General features: G+C 37.7%; 1 protein-coding gene across 8 annotated transcripts in view; it reads right to left on the bottom strand.

The window, feature by feature from the left end:
- The window catches only part of PLA2G4A (phospholipase A2 group IVA), a 149861-nt gene that overhangs the window by 73309 nt on the left and 55327 nt on the right, over nucleotides 1-21225 (bottom strand). For all 8 annotated transcript variants that reach the window (XM_070591572.1, XM_008533970.2, XM_070591573.1 and 5 more), the window contains 2 exons: nucleotides 4147-4295; nucleotides 3114-3227 (listed from right to left, as the gene is read on the bottom strand). In XM_070591572.1, the coding sequence (XP_070447673.1) occupies nucleotides 3114-3227; nucleotides 4147-4295 (263 nt within the window). The remainder of the gene's footprint in view (nucleotides 1-3113; nucleotides 3228-4146; nucleotides 4296-21225) is intronic.

The following is a 21225-nucleotide window of genomic DNA, read 5'->3' as shown; positions in this document are numbered from 1 at the left end:
AATCACTCTATGTTGACTCAGTACTAACTTTTGGATGACAAAATGTTGAAGGGGTTTTTGCTAATCAAGTCCTAAAGCACGCACTCTTCTTTTGTCAAATCCATGTGCTCACTTTACTGTCCCAGATTGCCATAGTCATCTCCAAGAACTGTTTAAAAACTTCTTCCCCCACATGATTCCTTCACAACCTGTTCCCTCTTACAAGCTCTGAACATTGCAGAAAGGAGACCGTCGTCCTCTGAAAGATTCAGAGATTCAGAGATGAGGACAGACTGGATGTGTGCATAGGGCACGTCACGCGATCTGGGGACGACAGGAGGCTCTCCAACTAGCCATCACGCATCTACCTCGCCCCCCACTCCCATCACAGGTCACAACTCAAAGAAATGTTGTTCAGATGAAAACTACAAAGGACTCTTAAGAACAGAGTAATAAAAAAAAAGCTGCTAGGCCAACTGTTTTCTCAGGCACACTTAAAAAAATAATTATGTAAGCTACTTTAAATTCAGGAATGCAGAAGGTCTGTTTTAGAGCCCGAGGGTTACACACCTAACCATAGGAAATGACAGGAGGAGAGGAAATGCATGTTTCCCTACAATATCTTCTTTTATAATCAGTCTTTGTGTCATAGACTGAAAAGCAGAAAAAAACATTATACTTTGGAAAGGCCAATCCATGCTTACAAAACCCTGAGCAAACGTTGATTGAGAACAGGTCCTAGCAACGTGCCATAGGCGAGGTCTGTGGATGTGAGCCTTTGGCCACCTCTAAACTCCTTCCCCCACTACTCACCAACACGGACCTGGCAAGCATGTAACCTGCCCTGCCCCAACTTGCTTCCTTCTTGCAAGACTTGACGCCTTTGCAGTTTCTCCTGCCTAGAATGATCATCACTGCTTCTCTGCCTGCTGAAATCCTATTCTTTTCTCAAGGTAAAACAAGAGCAACATTTACATAGTGCTTAATGTGTACCAGGCACTGTTGTAGGCACATGTATGTATGCATACACCTATGCGTGTATAGTATTTATATGGATTTCTATAATCAATTATTATTACATATTTAATACAAAGTTAATTATATGCCTAAGAAACCTACAACTAACATATAATATGTATTTTCTCTAAATTATATTGAATTATAATTTAATAACTATACTTAAATATATTTTAAATATATTTACATGTAACACACATAGGTATATTTATATATATAAATTATAAAGACTCCCCTTTGAGATATTATCTCCCCTTTGCAGATGAGTAAACTGAGGCACAGAGGATCTAAGTGATTTCCCCATGATGAAACAAGGGACAGAGCTGAGATTTAAACACCAAAGTGCTTGGCTTCAAATGCCAAGGTGTTAACCACTGTGTTCACTGTTCAACCTCTTCAAAGTCCCCTACCGACACAGTCACCCCTGGCCTCCTTTCATGACACGATCTTTCTTTGTTCTGTCTTCCACTGCGCTCTGTACCTCATTGAGACTCATCTCACTGCATGGAGGTTCCTTTTTGTCACATGTCTATAGCTCCTTATGTCCACTTCCCTCTCCAACCCCTACCTCAGTGCTAACCAGATGAAGATAATTGGGGGAACAGCTTCCTGTACCTTGTTCTTCTTTACATTCCCTGTAAAAAACACACTGGCTGATACACAGTGGATTTCAATACACATTTGCAAAAGGAATGAATGAAATAGCTTTAAAAGAGGTCAACAGAAATTTGGGCAGCATATCTCTTGGCACTGGACAGAAGACATGCTTCCTGGAGCAGCCGAGGGGATCACAGGGAGTGTGTGACTAGAGTGTCCTTACGGCACCTGGGTCGCTCTGATGGCATGAACTGGTCAAGTAGCCCTTTGGGCTTAAGTTAGTTTCTAAATAGATATACATTCATTCTGTAAATATAAACTATGTATTAACTCTGTACTTCGGCATGCATAACCAGTTTCCTGACCTATAGGATTGTAGTTTATGGAGGGGTGGGAATGAAAGATTGAACAGCTTAAATGATTCAGTCCCAATGAATTCCACAGATAATTATCATCGAGTTCACAGAAGGAAGAGGACATGTTGGATGGTAACGCTCAGGAAAGGAGGTGAGAGCTAAGAGACAGGCAGGTTTGGGTGAGGAAAGGGATTTCAAAAGTCATTCCAAGGTTGAGAAAAACAGTTTTCCACAACAAGAAGAAACTAATAATTAACCAGCCTTCTGCATGCTGGTCCACCAGTTGTTTACACTTCTCACTGTAAACTACCCAATCTCTTACAAAATTCAAAATCCAATGTTTGCTCTGTATAAATAATTTTTCTAGGGTTTTATTACTCCTAAATAAATTATTGCACTTCAGAAATGCAGCAAATCTAGGAATACAGTTATGCCTCGCCTAACGATAGGAATACATTCTGAGAAATGTGTCCTTAGGTGATTTTGTCGTGTGAACATCATAGAGTGGACTTACACAAACCTAGACGGTACAGACTACTACACAGCTGGGCTATATGGTACCAACCCTATGGGACCACTGTGGTACACGCGGCCTGTCGCTGACGGAAACGTGATGCAGCGTGTGACTGTACAAAGACAACAATAACCTCAAGACCATTTCTGCTGACTTTTCACTGCTTTGGCCCTAATTATGTGAGGATTATTCGAGATGGAAGTATCCCTCCATAGAGGCTTAATTTATTACTACACCTGTAATTTTGGAATAATTTGGATGTCCCAACAGTTTTCTTTGAGTTCACTCATTCGTTCTCTCTCTCTCTGCCCTTCCTCTCAGATTTTACATTTCCCTTATTTTCCCGAATGTTTGCGTTAGACCTCCCAATGGGGTCCAAAGACATTGCTGAATCCCAGTGTTACTATCTAGAGCCACAAAAGGTATTAACGTCTCTGTGGTACTTAGTGTAATACCTCAACCAAAGTTTATAGATATCAGAATAATAAAAGATTAGGAGAAGAAGTAAAAGGAAAATAACATTTTCCCTTTAGAAAACAAAACTTTCTCAAGAATAAATAAATAAACTTTCCCAACATTAAACCCAACTCTCCAGAATAATAGATTTTATCTGACATAAGGTTGAAAAATAACTCTGTTGGGTTGCTTACTTGGTTGAAAATGAAAGGAACCTCTTTCTTCTCTCCCACTTTCATAGACGATATGGGAAATGTTGCTGTCCCCAGAGTTTCATCCATGACATAATTGGCATCCATTAACGTAATCTGGGGAGGAAAAGGTAGAGCACAAGTATAAAATTCCCCTTGGATCTTGAAAATGTAAATTGTCTACCACACTTAAAAAATGAAAGTTCTCAGGGCCGGCCCAGTGGTGTAGTGGTTAAGTTCACATTTTCCGCTTCTCAGCGGCCCAAGGTTCACTGGTTCGGATCCCAGGTGCAGACATGGCACCCCTCGGCAAAAGCCATGCTGTGGTAGGCGTCCCAAGTATAAAAGTAGAGGAAGATGGGCATGGATGTTAGCTCAGGGCCAGTCTTCCTCAGCAAAAAGAGGAGGATTGGCAGTAGGTAGCTCAGGGCTAATGTTCCTTAAAAAAAAAAAAAAAGAAAAGAAAGTTCTCAAATGATATTTAATCATCATTTGAGGTTTTCAGTATTCAACCAGTAACGATACTTTGTCTTTTCTTTCTGAACCACATTCGTTACTAAAATAATAATCAATGTTTTCATTATTATGTTTGCAAAAATAGAACTTTATCCCCTCTCAGGGGAAATGCTATTTTGGAATATGAGAAAGAAATGAATGTACAAAATTCATGCCACTATTTTGGGAAAGATGTATTAAAACTTATTTTAAAGTTAATTGTTTGAACTTTAAGTTAATAAAAAAAGTTGACTTATTTTAAAGTCATATCAAGTAACAATACTTTTATTCTGTTGTACTTGGATCCTCCTCTTTATAACAGAAAATAGGCTTTCTCCAAAGCACATGGGGAGGGTTCTTCCCAGCTCTACCTAACTCCTGCATTGTCCATTGGACACTCACATAACTTGATGTGCGCCATCTCGTCTACCATGTTGCCCAGCTGGACTCTAACTGGGGAAAAGAAGGCAGTAAGGGGACAAACTCAAGCATCAACCTCAAATGAATGATGACCATCTAAGTCTCTATAGGATTCACTTACCTCCAAAACATTTTCCTGATTCGGATCCAAAATAAATTCAAAGGTCTCATTCCACACGGGGTTTATGTTGTTATTGAAGTGTCTTGTTCTCTTCCTGCTGTCAGGGGTTGAGGAGATGAAAAGTTCCACGTAGGGATCTGGAGTGTCAACTATTAAAAGTAAACACATGGGAGAAGGAGGCAAAAATGTGATTCCTAGTTCCTTTTTTTTTTTTATTTTAATTTTTATTTGCATAGCAGTAACATTGGATTATAACATATAACTTTCAGGTGTACATCATAATATATTCTGAATTCTGTGTAGATTACATCATGTTCACCACCCAAAGACTAATTATATCCATCACCACATATATGTGCCTAATTGCCCCTTTCGCCCTCCCCCTCCCCCCTTCCCCTCTGGTAACCATCATTCCAACCTCTGTTGCTATGTGTTTGTTTGTTGTTGTTTTTATCTTCTCCTTATGAGTGAGATCATACGGTATTTGACTTTCTACCTCTGACTTATTTCACTCAGCATAATACCCTCAAGGTCTATCCATGTTGTCACAAACGGCCAGCTTTCATCACTTGTTATGGCTGAGTAGTATTCCATTGTGTCTATATACCACATCTTCTTTTTCCATTCGTCCCTTGACGGGCACCTAGGTTGCTTCCAAGTCTTGGCTATTGTGAATAATGCTGCAATGAACATAGGGGTGCATGTATCTTTTATGTTCTTTGGATAAATACCCAGCAGTAGAACAGCTGGATCATATGGTAGATCTATTCTTAATTTTTTGAGGAATCTCCATACTGTTTTCCATAGTGGCTGTACCAGTTTGAACTCCCACCAGCAGTGTACAAGGGTTCCCTTCTCTCCACATCCTCTCCAACACTTGTTGTTTCCTATCTCGTTAATTACAGCCTTTCTGACCAGAGTGAGGTGATATCTCATTGTAGTTTTGATTTGCATTTCCCTGATAGTTAATGATGTTGAACATGTTTTCATGTACCTGTTGGCAATCCGTATATCTTCTTTGGTGATTCCTAGTTCCTAATTTATTTTTATTAATATGCATTGTCAGGTTATTTTCAATGAGTCTGCAGTAACATATTCAAAATGTCTGAGACAATATAATATATAATATAAGAACATTGTAAATGATATACTTTTTACATATCTTGTCCCTGCCCTTCATAACAGTCCTGGGAGAGAAAATCATTTATTAGGTGTTTTATTCTGTCCATGTAGTCAACCTCTCAGTCCAACTACTAGACAATGAGAGCAATCTCACCCAGCTAACCACAGCGTAACTTTCACTGCAGGACTATCATGGTGACAAGATCATGGGTTCAGGATCATGATGCTTGTCTATATTAGAAAAATTATCATAATTACTTTATTTGCCAAAAAAAGTAATAAAATTCAGTGTGAAATAAATATTGTTTGTAGTTATAAGGTTGCCTTGTATGGTTGTACAGGTTGTGCACTGAACGACTCTAAGGGGGGACATTTACATTAGTAGTCAACATATATTTCTGAATTTATTGTGGCAGTATCAATCAGATGGAAGTGAGTGTTTCAAGAAAGCGATAGCTTTTTGTATTACATATAAAGGCTCACTTGAATCAGGGCATGACATGTGTCCCATTTTAAATACAACAGTCTCCTTAGCAGTGGGAAACATTCTTCCAAGATCTCCCCAGTGGATGCCTGAAACTGCAGATAGTACTTAACCCTATATATAGTTTTCTCCTACACACACATACATATGATAAAGTGTAATTTATAAATTAGGCCCAGTAAGAGATCAACAACAATAACTAGTAATAAAATATAACAATTATGCCAATATACTGTAATAAAAGTTACCATAGATCTTAGCAACCTCGGCGTATGATTTACTTCCTTTCCTTTTAAAGTCTAGAACTTTCACGTCTTCACTTACAGGAAGCACTTTATGGCTTCTCTTTGACATATCTGAATCACTACTCTAGGGCTCTGAGTCCATAATTCAGTCAAATAAGAGCCACTTGAACACAAGCTGCGATAGTGGGACAGCTGATCTGATAACCGAGACAGCTACTAAGTGAATAATGGGCGAGAGGTGTGTACAGCATGGAAACACTCAGATGAGTCACGTCCTGGGGTGGGACAAAGCAGGATGGTATGAGATTTCATCATGCTACTCAGAACAGCATGCAATTTAAAACTTATGAATTGTGGATTTCCAGAATTTTCCATTTAATGTGTTCAGCACATGGTTGACCATGGGGACCTGAAACTGCAAATAAACGGGGATTACCGTAGAAAAAGATAGCTGCAAATAAAGAAACTATTTAAATTTCCTCCCATTGTATATTCACTCAACAACAAGGCAACTGACGCCGAGCAGTAGAAATATTGATCCTCTCTCTTTGGTGGCTCCGTAGAATCCCTCATCTTCTTACAGCATTGTACACACTATATTTTATGGATGAAATTATATGTCTATCTATCTTTTCCAACAAGACTGTCAACAACTTGAGGGCAGGGACCAAGTCTTACTCATCCTTCTATCTTCAGAACAATATTTAAGGTCTCCTAACTTAAGGACTTGACTTTTCTCGTTAACACATCCTTTCCCACGTGGCCATTATAATTCATAACCACAAAAACCAATAATTGAGTAATGACTCTTAGGAACTATTATACACATTAGTCTCATTCAAGTCTCACAACAGCACTATAAGGTAAGTACTTTGTTTTACCGTTGAGGCAACAAGAAACGAGAGATGCTAAGCAACCTGCTCAATATCACACAGCTAGTAAGAATCAGAGCCAGATCTGACTGCAACGATCATTCTCTCAATGACATCATGCTTCTAAGCGCTAAAGATGAGATCATAAGGTATGGAAAGAGGAGCTGCACTTAGAGTTTTGGAGAAGAGGGAGAAGGGAGAGAGAGAGAGAGTGGTGAAGAAGTCCACACAAAAAGACACAAAAACTGAAAACAAAGGAATGGCAAAAAGGATAGTTCTGAAATGACTGGTTTTCAAAGAGAACTTTTTTAAAATAAACTTTGTCCTTCGACAATAGTTATGGTCATCAAATAACGTAATCAGTCCCCTTCATTTTTAAACACTGCTCATAATTCTTCTACGTGGTCATCAGATTTTCTTTTAAGTGTTCTTTTTTGCTGCAAAGTGGGAAGATCTACAAACGAGGTATAAGCATTTGGGATCGTCTTGTATTTAATTTTCCCGCTTGGACCTTATGCATCAAGGAGCTCATGCATTATGAAGCTTATGGTCAAGGGCAGCTGAGTCTCAAAAGTGATCGTGCGATATAAACGCCTAGGGTTCTGGTTAAAAACACAGATCCACAACCCCAAAAGCTCAAAATCAGCAGATCTGTCATGGGACCAAAGATCTGCATTTTTTTTTTTTAAGATTTTATTTTTTTCTTTTTCTCCCCAAAGCCCCCCAGTACATAGTTGTATATTCTTCGTTGTGGGTCCTTCTAGTTGTGGCATGTGGGACGCTGCCTCAGCGTGGTTTGATGAGCAGTGCCATGTCCGCGCCCAGGATTCGAACCAACGAAACACTGGGCTGCCTGCAGCGGAGCGCGCGAACTTAACCACTCGGCCACGGGGCCAGCCCCCAGAGATCTGCATTTTTAAACAAATATTCTAGCTGATAATAAGGTAGGTCATCTTCTGTTCATACTTTTGATATCCTGTTTTAGAGACAAGGAAACAGTTATTGCGATTACACTTATTTATTTATTTTTATGGAGATATAACTGGCGTGTAACATTGTGTAAGTGTAAATGTACCATGCGTTGGTTTGATATATTTATACATTGCAATTTCTAATGCAGTGCTTATATATCTCAACAGGACCATGGAAGACGAACTAGAAAATAAGAAGACTGAGGAGGAAGGATGGTTAGGGAAAATGGGGCAGAGAGAAGGACAGGCTCCAAGGTGATCTATCCACCTCCTCAACCAGGGGATGATTTTTGCTTTTCCTTAACAGTGTTCCTGCCATCCTGCCAGTGCTCAGGGTTGCGAACCAGAAATAAAACTACATATTTAGAATAGCACGTGGTAGAAGATTATAAAGAAACATATTTTTCTTCTTTTGAGTAGAAATAAGCACGTGATTTTAAGGAGAAAATTCAATTGGCACTACACATTAAAATGTACAAAAATGTCGCTTTTCATCATCCCATAGGGCTGGTTCTTTCCCATGACACTAATGCTTTTTCATATTGTTCCCCAAAATGTTAGAAAACACAAAACCAAGCAAAAGCCAATCTAGAAAACACAAAGTATGTGGGAAGGGAGGGCATGCAGATGGTAAACATCATTCATTCATTCAACAAATATTTGAGTACCCACCATACGCCAGGAACTGCCTATCAAGAAGCTGTTTGGCTTTGATAGGGAGCCAAACACGAAACTGCAGATCTGAATTATGGAAGTGAGTCAAATGCTAACAGCCTAATTTTAGAGGCAAGGGAAAATGGGAGACAAGCAGATACACTACACCGTGACTAGTAACTCAGTCACGGAGATAATTACACACAAATAAAGTCAAATCGTAGGTGGGGAAATTGCCTTTGGGGGCTTGATCTTCATTTGAATCTTGAAGAAGAGGAGGGAAAGGTTTCCTTGGGCCAAATAAGAGAGAAAGCAGAAAACGATGTTCCTGGGGAGGAACCAGATAGGAAAAGATTGCAGCAAATTGAAGTGGCATAAATCAATCGGTGGTATCACCATCTTCTGAGCCATTTTGGACTCTCCATGGGTCATATGCTTTGAAAAATTCTAACCCTGACAAAATGATAAAGAAAAATACCACAAAACAAGATGCCAACATTACATTTATATGTTAAATCATCAACAGACCCTTTTTAAAAACTGGAATCCAGTTCAAAGCTTTGTCACTTTAGTTTCTTCTTCTTTTCACTTTTAGATAAAGTCAATATTCTCAAATGTTTGTCAAGAGTGGTAGTTTATCTAGTTTCTTCTCTTGCTTCATTACCAAGAGACTTCAAAATTAAGATGTCAAAGGGTGCTGGACAGGAGAAAACCACTGACAGCTGCAAACTTTGATATTACAATCTGCATCCTTGCTAATCTTTGCAAACTAAGAAACCTTGGTAGGAGTGGTAGACACCGCAGGATGAAAGAACATTTTTAAGAGGCTAGTTTAAAATTGGACTATGATTATCACATATCTCAGCTTACTTTCTTTATATAATCTCTAATCTTCATTAGCATGGTAGTATGTGGAAGCTTTGAAAAAGGAAAGCAGTCCCTTTGACAGCAAAACTTAGTCCAATGCTTTAGAGAAGTTCCTAGATATGCATTAAGGGAAAGAAAAAGTCACATGTAGGAAAAGAAATTTCTTTCTCTTCTGCGTACTTATTTCATGGCTTTGTGAATTCATGCCTGTAGGGTAACTGGGTGTTGAGTCACTGCTTCAGCTTCAACTTGACTCGTTCCAGATAAACAGGTGGTAAAGCAAAGAAGTAATGTGTGGGCCAAGACACTTTCCTACATCTCATCCTTTTATCTAAATCTTGGCGAACAAAAATGTCGGGGGAGTAAGATACAGATCTTTTCTGCTCCCATAAAGATGACATGAAACTACATGCACCAGAAAGAGCTTCAGAATTCCAGGGTTGGAAAACTTTTCATAAACTTCAGTAGTTTCAGGAGTGCCTGCCGAAATTAACAATAGGTCCATCTGTCATTTCAGCTTTGAGCAATATATTATCTGATTGATGATAGGAGCTGGTGGCAGCTTCTAAACTTGAAGCTGTGTTTTAAGATTCTCCGTTTGCTTTTTCATATCCACTTGACTTAGCAGCAACTTAAACCCTTTGCTTTGAATAAAGATGACCCATAACCTGTTACAACTTTTGTGATAAACAGCCAAAAGTCACAAAAGAAAGTTACCCCAAATTCAAGATCAAAATATCACATTCTGAATAGCTACGATCCACTGACAGTGAACTCAAAGCCAGGTTTCTCAAAATGTAGTCCACTAAACCATCTTCACAGAATCATCTGGAGTGCTAACAAGGCAGACACCTTGCATCTTCAGTCAGAGTCTTCAGTGTGGGCTTGGAAATCTGCATTTTTAACAACCTGTGCAGATGATTCTTATGCACACAAGTTACTTTGAAACAAAGTTTAAAGTATAGTATTAGAATGAACTAAGGAATAACGGTGTAATAACATCTACAGAAAAGTAGAAACATTTTGGCATTGAGAAATCAACAGGCTTACTGGCCTTCTGTCATGGAGTCAGTCTACACGTAGAATATGCTAAGTGCAATCCTGTAATTTACATGTTTCTCTCCAGCCATTAAATACATTATCAAGTGGCCACATGGAAACAAATCCAAGAATAAAGTACGTGGGGGTGTGTGAGTTGGCAGTCTATTGAAGGCGATGGACTGATATTCAAGCATTCTGCTTCAGTCACCACCAAAGTAGGAATGCCACAGTAAGACCAAATATTAAATAATTTGTTGAAAGAGATGCCTCTGAATACTATTCTCAGATGTGGTCACTCCTTTGAAACATTTATGATTTAGTGATAATGGTAATTACACAGAGAACTTAAAGCTTTTAAACTTAAAGGTTCAAAAACAAAGGTTTTATGATTGCCAACCTTTTCACTATCCCTGTACTATGCTGGCTGAATTGGTGACGTAAACCCTAGGAAAGTGATGGCTCGCCCCATGAGGAATGTATGAATTTCCACAACAGGTTAGTTCCTTTTTTAACGTAAAGTTTTTGTTGAAGGATAAGATGCATGCAGAAAAGTTAGAAGATTGTAACTGTCCAGTTTGTCGAACTTTCATAAACTGAACTCACCCATGATACCACCACTCAGATCAAGATCTGGAACATTAGCAGCACTCCAGAAGCCACCCCCCTCCCTCCCTCCAGAAGGGTGACTGCTACCCAACCTTCTGTCACCACGGAATAGTTTCCTCTGTTTTTTATCTTTATATAAATAGAATCAGTAACAGTATATACTCCTTGGTCTGGCTTCCTTTGCTCACCATTAAGTTTGTGAGATTCATCCATATTGACATGTGTAGAATAATATATTCACTACTACTGATATAAACTGTTCCACTCCATGAATATTCCATAAAATATTCCATAAAATGTTTTACTGGTATCCATTGCCCTGGTAATGGCCATTTGCATTGCTTCCAGTTTGGGCTATTACCAAGGGTGCTGCTATCAACACTCTTGTACATGGCTTTTGGTGCACACATACGTAGGTTTCTGTTGGGAAATTCCTAAGAATGAAATTACTTGGACATAGAATTGCTATGCCATTGTAAACCCTGATGTTAATAGTCACATGGCAGCACATCCTTCCCAACACTTAATATTGTCAGTCTTGTAATTTTAAACATCTGGTGGACGTGTAATGATATCTCAGTGTGGATTAAATTCACGCGTCCTTGATGACGACATGAGGTTGAGTACTTCTCCATATGTTTTCATTGGTCAGTTGAATATTCTCTTGAGTGAAGGGCATCCTCAAGTCTTTCATCCATTTTTTATCTATTGGGTTACCTGTTTTTTATATTGATTTATAGATTATACATTCTAGATATGAATTCTTTGACAGACACATGTATATTGCAAATTTATTTTCCCAAACTGGGGTTTATCGTGTCACAACTTAAATGATATCTCTCTTTTTTTTTTTTTAAAGATTGGCACCTGAGCTAACAACTGTTGCCAATCCTTTTTTTTTTCTGCTTTTTTCCTCCCCAAATCCCCCCAGCACATAGTTGTGAATTTTTAGTTGTAGGTTTTTCTAGTTGTGTAAATGATACATTTTTTGTTTTTTTTGAGGTAACATTGATTTATAACATTATATAAAGTTGAGGTGTACTTCATTATGTTTTGATTTCTTTGTAGACTACATCATGTTCACCAACAAATTATCATCTGTCACCGTACACATGTACCCTATCATTCCTTTCTACCTTCTCCCGCTCCCCTTCCCTTTTGGCAACCACCAGTCTAACCTTTGTATCTATGTGTTTGTTCATTGTTGTTGTTTTTATCTTCTACTTATGAGTGAAATCATATGATATTTTACTTTCCAACTTACTTCCCTTAACATAATGCCCTCAAGGTCTATCCACGTTGTCGTAATGGCAAAAACATCATTTCATCTTTTTTATGGCTGAGTAGTATTACATTGTGTATATACATCACATCATCTTTATCCATTTATCCATTGATGGGCACTTAAGGTTATTTCCAAGTCTTAACTATTATGAATAATGCTGCAATGAAGATAGGGGTGCAAATATCTTTACACATTCATGTTTTTGTGTTCTTCGGATAAATACCCAGCATGGAATATCTGGATCATATGGTGGTTCTAGTCTTAATTTTTTTGAGAAATCTCCATACTGTTTTCCTCAGGGGCTGCAGTTTACATTCCTACTAGCAGTCTATAAGATTTTCCTTTCCTCTACATCCTCTCCAACACTTGTTATTTCTTGTCTTGTTAATTATAGCCATTCTGATGGGCATGAGGTGATGTCTCATTGTAGTTTTGATTTGTATTTCCCTAATAATTAGTGATGTTGAACATGTTTTCATGTACCTGTCGGCCATCTGTATATCTTCTTGGGAAAAATGTTCAGATCCTTTGCCCATTTTTTATTTGGGGTTTTTGTTGTTGTTGTTGAGCTGTATCAGTTCTTTATATATTTTGGATATTAACCCTTTATGAGATATATGATTTGCAAATATAATCTATCACTTGGTGGGTTGTCTTTTCCTTTTGTTTATGGTTTCCTTTGCTGTGCAGAAGCTTTTTAATTTAACATAGTCCCATTTGTTTATTTTTTGCTTTGTTTCTCTTGCCTGGTGAGACATGATATTGAGAAAGATACCAAGACTGATGTTGCAGAGTGTACTGCCCATGTTTTCTTGTAGAAGTTTTATGGTTTCAGGTCTTATATTCAAGTCTTTGATCCATTTTGAGTTAATTTTTGTGTATGGTGTAAGATAATGGTCTACTTTCATTCTTTTGCATGTTCCTGTCCAGTTTTCCCCACACTATTTATTGAAGAGACTTTCCATTCTCCATCATGTATTCTTGACTCCCTAGTCAAAAATTAGTTGTCCATAGATGTATGGGCTTATTTCTAGGCTCTTGATTCTGTTCACCAATCTGTGTGTCTATTTTTGTGCCAGTACCATGCTGTTTTGATTATTATAGCTTTGTAGTATACTTTGAATTCAAGAAATGTGATACCTACAGCTTTGTTCTTTTTTCTCAGGATTCTTTTGGCTGTTCAGGGCCTTTTGTTGTTCCATATACATTTTAGGATTATTTGTTCTATTTCTGAGAAAAACGTCATTGGGAATTTGATAGGGATTGCATTGAATCTATAGATTCCCTTAGGAAGTACGGACATTTTAACTATGTTTATTCTTCCAATTCATGAGCATGGGACATCTTTCCATTTCTTCGTGTCTTTGATTTCTTTCAACAATGTTTTAGTTTTCAATGTACAGGTCTTTCACTTCTTTGGTTAAATTTATTCCTAAGTATTTTATTCTTTTTGTTGTGATTGTAAATGAGATTATATTCTTAATTTCTCTTTCTGCTATTTCATTGTTAGTATATTGAAATGCAACCAATTTTTACAGGTTGATTTTTTACCCTGCAACTTTATTGTATTCATTTATTATTTCTAATAGGCTTTTGGTAGATTCTTTAGGGTTTTCTATGTATAAAATCATGCCATTTGCAAATAGTGACAGTTTTACTTCTTCCCTTCCAATTTGGATCCCTTTTATTTCTTTTTCTTGACTGATTGCTCTGGTGAGGACTTCCAATGCCATGTTAAATAAGAGTGGCGAAAATGGGTATCCTTGTCTTCTTCCTCTTCTTAAAGGCATAGCTTTCGGTTTTTCACCACTGAATATGACGTTAGCTGTGGGTTTGTCATATATGGCCTTTATTATGTTGAGGTATTTTTCTTCTATACCCATTTTTATTCAGAGTTTTTATCATAAGTGGATGGCGTATCTTGTCAGATGCTTTCTCTGCATTTATTGAGATGATCATGCGATTTTTATTCTTCATTTTGTTAATGTGATGTATCACATTGATTGATTTGTGGATGTTGAACCATCCATGGAATAAATCTCACTTGATCACGGTGTATGATCTCTTTAATGTATTGTTATGTTCTATTTGCTGGTACTTTGTTGAGCATTTTTGCATTTATGTTCATCAGCGATATTGGTGTGTAATTTTCCTTTTTTGTGTTGCCCCTCTCTGGTTTTGGTATCAAGGTAATGTTGGCTTCATAGAACGAGTTAGGATGCTTCCCCTCCTTTTCAATTTTTTGGAAGATTTTGAGAAGGATAAGTTTTAAGTCTTCTTTGAATGGTTTGGTAGAATCCACTGGGGAAGCCATCTGGTCCTGGACTTCTGTTTTTGGGGGAGGTTTTTGATTACTGTTTTGATTTCCTGACTGGTGATCAGTCTATTCAGACTCTCTATTTCTTCTTGATTCAGTTTGGGAATGTTGTATGAGTCTAAGAATTTATCAATTTCTTCTGGATTATCCAATTTGTTTACATATAGCTTTTCATAGTATTCTCACAATCCTTCATATTTCTGTGGTGTCCTAAAGGACGTCTTTTGATAAAAAGAAATGCCTAACTTTAATATAGTCCAATGTATCCATCTGTCTCCTTATGATTCATGCTTTTTGTCTTTTATTTAAGAAAACTTTACCTATTCTAGTGTCATAAAATAGTTTGTATTGATTTCTTCAAAAATCTCATTTGCTTTACCTTTTACCTTTAGATCTAACATTCAATTAGAATTAATTTCTGTATATGGCGTGAGGTAGCTGTTAAATTTTTTCTCATATGTATAGACTCAACAGACTCAGCATCCTTATTGGAAATACTGCTTTTAACCCTTGCGTTACAATATAAACTTTGCATTAATCAAATGGTCATATAAGTCAAGCCTGTTTCTGGACTTCCATTAGTCTATTGGTCCATTAGTCTATTCATTTAAGCTTGTACCAATACCACACTCTCCTAATTATCATAGTTTTATAATAAATCTTGATATCAGGTAGAACAAGCCCTATAACTTTGTTCAACTCCTTTAGGGTTATTTTGGCAGCTATTTTATTTCAGCATTTCAAAGATGTCATTCTATTATCTTATGACTTCTCTCTATTCTGTTGAGGAATTAATTCTCAGTCTTCTGATTTTTTGAATCTGTCTTTTCTTTTCTGGATGTTTTTAGGATTTTTTGTCTCTAGTTTCCAGTAGGTTTACTACACTATGTATAAGATTGATATTCTTTGTATTTATCCTTGGGTTCATAGCATACATATATATCTATAGATATAGATAGCCTGATATATTTTATCAGTTACAGAAAATTCTCAGCTGTTGTATCTTCAAATATTACTTCTGCTCCATTCTCTTTCTCTTCCCCAAAGCATTTTAATCATGCTGAATATCATTGCTTATAGTTTTATTCTATATTTTATTTCCTTTTTTGTTCTCTGTGTCTCAGTCTGGATATTTTCTACTCACCTATTCTGTTCACTAATGCCCTCCCTTCAACTGTGTCCAGACTATGGTAAACCTATCTACTGAGTTTTAAATTTCAGTTACTGTGTTTTCAGTTCTAAATTTTCCATTTGATTCTCTTCTAGATATCTGGTTCCCTGGTAAAATTCTCCATCCTGCCATCTATCTTCTTGAACATACTAATCTCAGTTATTTTAAAGTCCATATGCAATACTTGTGGATCTACTCCTTTTTCTGGATCTTCTTCTTCGATACACCTGGCAATTCCTGACTGAATGCCAGAACTTTTCATGAAAAATTGTGGGAGAGCTGGATCTACCTCCATAGAGGATCTTATTTTCTGGCAGGCAGTGAGAATAGGATGGATCACCTCAAATTAATAAAAATTAAATTGATTTCGATCCTTGTAAGGTTCAATCTACGTCTTGTTCACACCCACTCGAAGCTTCTCACCTGAGAGCCTGGAGGGTGTACTAAGCCCCTTTTCCGTTGGCAGTTCTGATCTCCAATATTTTTTTTCCTCTTAGCACTACAAGACTGCCAATATCTGCTTTGTTTCTCAGGCGTTTTAGGCTTGCTTCTTGTCTGTTGCCCCGCACAGATTAAGGATTTGGCTAGTGCACATGGTGCAGGCACTGACTTTCAGGCTTCTCAATGCTTCCCTTCTCACACGGATTGTTCCCCTCAAATTCCAACAGACTTGGTTCCGAAATCCAGTTTTTATGTTGCAAGTCCTTTGAGATTGCCAAAGCTCTGGTGGATTCTCTGCCTCTTCTCTGCTTGGCTATTTCCCACATCCCTAACACCCCTCACACCTACCTGGATTCAGCAGTGGATTGAGAGGGGAGATGGCTTGAAGAATACGGGGCCTCCTTTTCTGACTTCTGTTCTCTCTGAGATCTTGGTCACTCAAATCTCAGCTGACTCAGCAGCTTTCCAATGCTTCAGACATTTTTAGAAATTAATTTAACCTGTGTTTTCTAAATTGCTCTTAGGAGAAATGAATGCTCTGCTATTAGCTACTTCAGCATAGTCCAATGACCATTTAGTTATAACTTAACCAAACATATACTAATCTCTATTCTTTTTTATTCCCATTCTTTGTATAGCTGTTCAAATATTTTCTCCTCCTTATCTGAAGACACAACTCAGGCTCACACTTCACTGGGAAACCAAAAAGAGAAGATTAGATGTACTCTTTCATTTCCCTATACCTCACAACTTTAAAAATAGATTTAAAATTTAAAAATGTATTTATTCATACTTAAGTTCTTCCCTCATGTCTTAGAAGAAAAAGTATCCATATATTCTTTTCTCAATTCCATAGCATTCCACCTCCATTTATCCCCAATCCAAAATTGAATCTGAAATTATTTGCTTTGTTCTGGCTACTTCCTCTAAACCTATAAACATAAACAAATATTGATCATCCTAAAAAATAAACAAAACGCCATCAATTCTGCCAATTTCTCAAGATCTTTCCTCTGCTCCATCAAAGCTTTTGGAAAAATAAGTGTAGTCTATACTTACTGCTTCTTAATCCCATCATCCCATAACTTTCCAACCTACTGTTTTCTGCCTTCCTCTATTACCATAATCAGTCCAATCTCTCTAACGAAACTTTTTTGCAGCTTTATTAAGATATAATTGACTTACAATATTGTGTAAGTTTAAGGTGCACAACATAATTTGATACACTTGTATATTGCCAAATAATTACCACAGCAGGGTTAGTTAACACCTCCATCACCTCACATAATTACCATTTCTTTGTTGTGGTAAGAACACTTAAGATCTACTGTCTTAGCAACTTTCAAGTATGTAATACAGTACTGTTAACTATAGTCACCATGCTGTACATTACATCCTCAGTACTCATCCACCTTATAACTGGAAGTTTGTACCTTTTGACCAACATCTCCTCATCTTCCCCACTGACCTCTGCCCACCCCCAGCTCCTGGCAATCACCATGCCCCTATCATAACTTCAATGTAAAATTCAATGAGCTTTTTCTCAGTTTTCACTTTATTTGGCATATATGCAACACTCTGTGCAATTATCTCCTTCTTTTGTGCTCAAGATATCATTATGGCATTTTGTGATTCCCTACCTGCCTCTCTAAATGTTTTCTCATTGTACCTTTCCCTAACTTCTCTACCCTCAACTCACCACTAAATTGTGGACTTTCTCTGCATATCTCTTAACGAATCTCTATTGGAATCCTTCAAAAGGAAGTGAGCCCTTTAAAAAATTAATGCTCATGTAGCCAAAACCAGTTTGAAAGGAATTATCACCGTTATTTTATCTAGTTACTATAAGAACACTCAATATGCATCCCTCAGGTCACACAGCACACATCAACCCTGTAGCTTATTTAATCTCAGACCCCTGAGAGCCCATCATCTTCAGGTTTAAAGAGCAGCCATCATGCATTCCTTCATTTCCTCAAGCTTGCAAGGAGGAAGTGATGCAAACGTGACAAAAATGAGATTCTTGATTACATTTTCATACGTAATCAACTGCTGAGTAACACATTTTGAAAGGGTTGCATTTTTTTAACCATTCTGAATCAATTCTGGATTTCCTTTAACCCTCCCTTGGCTCTGGCTTACATGTAAATATCATCGTCTCCCTAATCTACATCTGTGAGACCCACCTCTACTCTGAGGTCTTCAAATTGCTCTTGAATACCTTGAAATACCTCAGACACCTTGCAAATACCTCAACCTCAATATGTAAAAAAAAGCAAATTTATTTTCTTTCCATCTTTCTTTCCCTAAATGCAAGACAAAAGAGAAACAAAGCCAAACAGACCAAATAACTAAAAGTAAAAACATGTCCTTTTTCCTGACTTCCCTATTTTATTTAATGGCGCTATCATTTCTAGCTGTCAGAGGTAGAAACGTGAAAGTTGTTCTCTTTTCCTCACAGCTCCTATATCCAATCTGCCTCCAAGTTTCACTTGTTTCACCAGATGTGCCTCTCACATCTGGCTCCTCAGTTCCTCTCAAAATATCACTGCCCCAGTTCAACTAAGTGTCACCTCTCACCAGGACTATGAACATGACCTCACAGCTGCTTGTTTCCCCACATTTAAGCCACTCTCCATAATGCCACAATTGTCTTTGTGAAATACACTTTTGACCTTCACTGCCTATGAAGGCAGGCCTAAACTTGGTGAGAAAGGCCTACAAGCGTCCTCATCATAGGACCCCAGGTTTCCCTCCAGTCAGTGACCCTCCTCCTTAACACACCGGAACATCACTCTCACAAGTCAACATTTAGGCCATGAAGCATCTCTGGAATCCACACATTTCAAACGTTCCACACAGTCATATTGACGCCAGAAGCATTTGTTCTGTCTAAGAGAACATTCCTTCTCTTTCACTTGTGCCTATCACTATGTTTTCTTTTGACATTTTAGCTGATAACTAAACATTATTCAAGTCGTTGTCCTTGTCCTAAGACTATCCAAGATAAGGGTCAAAAGGCTGTACACTTAAAGGAGGAGTGGAATGAGATGTTCTCTCGAGGCTTCCGTTATCTAGTTCATACATCCCTAGTCAACTACTTGTTCTGTTTTCCTATCCAATAAAATTGGCCACTGCAACCCATGCTCCCGAAGGCCTCATCTGTATACATCTTCATGAAATAAAAATAATTCCACTTAAAGCTTCAACTTGCTAACTTAGGTATTATTTTTCCCATCACATAGGTGAGGAAACTGAGACTCAGAGGCATTTAGTAAGTTGAGCAAGGTCACCTAGAGACAGGATTTTAACCTCGTCTCTGAAGCCAAATTCCCTGCTCTTTCAAATATACCAAGACTAATAACTCTTACCTGCTTTTGTCTCTATTAAAATGTAAACTCCATGATGGCAGAAACCACATCCTTCCTTTCGCTACTGTGTCCAAGAGTCTAGCACAAAGACTGAAACATTGTAGAAACATAATAAACATTACTGAAGGAGTGGATGATGGACTGGCTCTGAGCAGTTCTGCAGAAGAGGTGACCTTTATCATAGACAAAACAATCTCGCCTGTCTAACTTCTTTTTACTCTTGGGTAATATGTCTCAACCTTTCTGGTGCTTCATCCCACCCCATTAATTTGCATTTTAATATGTCAACGTCAGTCCTTTCTTCCAAGTGCATTTGTATTTAACTTTTATTTTCAAGTACTAAATGCAAAAATGAATAAGTAAATCTTTGAATCCAAGCTTGTGTCCCTTAATAACTCCAAAGAAAAGGGTAGAGTGCCAAGGGACTTGTTTTCAGGTAGCAGCCCCCGCTCCCTCCAGAATGAGCTCAAAATTGGAATTTTTATGGCTATGGATGCTGGCGAGGCAGAAGGTGGAAGTGAGTGAAGGATTCAGCGTGGTTTAGCAAAACAAAACTTTGGCCGTGATTCTGTATACATTGGAGTGAGAAGAGCAAAGCCCTTACAACAAAGGCAGCATTTTCTAGGAACTCAAATAATCATGGAATAGCTTTTCCTCATTTGAAATTACAAAGCAGTTTTATTAAGACTATTTTGGAATCCCTTTGTCGGGAGAGTCTCCAGTTTGCACTCCCTGTACTGTTCATTTTCCTTTTTCTCACAGCCTCAGATCTATAATAGCGCATCTCAGGTCACGTGTTTCCTTTTGTAAAGAGACATGAAACTATCAGAGTGTGCCATCGGCCAAACGGACGTCAGGAAGAAAGACCAACAGCACCTACTCACAATTGACTTAGTACGTTAATAAAGCGGGCTGCCATCCGGCATATAGTAAAAATGACATAAAAAATGTTGATATTCATGAGAAAACATCCATTCATGAAAAAACATCCATTCTACATATTAAAACTCCACTTAAGTTATGAAACCCACCTCAATCTCCATTCAGGCTGTAAAGCCTTCTCAGAAACTTGCTGCCAACACTTTGCAAAATCAGTAACATGGCATAATCCACATACACAATTTCGGAGTTATTTAGACCCATTTCATCTTCCCAGCTAGATCTTAAATAGCTCAAAGGCAAAGCTGCTGCACAATAGACTTTGGAGTGAGACAGTTTTGAGTTCCAGCCCCCAAACAAAACAGCTATGTGATTTTGGACTGTTTACTTAATGTCTTTAAATAAATTTTTACATACGTAAAAGTAAAATAAAAACTGCACGTATCTCATAGTGTTACTGAAACGAATAAATGTAGTATAATGTAAAGTCTTAAGAACTCTGTTTAGCATTTTTGTTTATTTATTTAACAAACACTTGGTCTGTGTACACTACGCATCAAGCACCTTTCTAAGCATTTCATAACCTCATTTAATCCTCACAAAAGACCTGTAAGGAAGGTAGAATTATTATTCCCATTAAACAGCTGAGGAAATTGAGACCTACGAAAGTTAAGTAACTTGCTCAAAGTCACTTGGTTAATAAATAGTGGAAGTGAGATTTGAACCCAAGCAAGGCAGTTCCAGTGCCTTGCT

This window comes from Equus przewalskii, chromosome 23 (assembly GCF_037783145.1).
Source record: "Equus przewalskii isolate Varuska chromosome 23, EquPr2, whole genome shotgun sequence".
Taxonomy (NCBI): domain Eukaryota; kingdom Metazoa; phylum Chordata; class Mammalia; order Perissodactyla; family Equidae; genus Equus; species Equus przewalskii.
The sequence above is the reverse complement of the archived record's forward strand: the minus strand, read 5'-3'. Positions and strand labels throughout refer to the sequence as shown.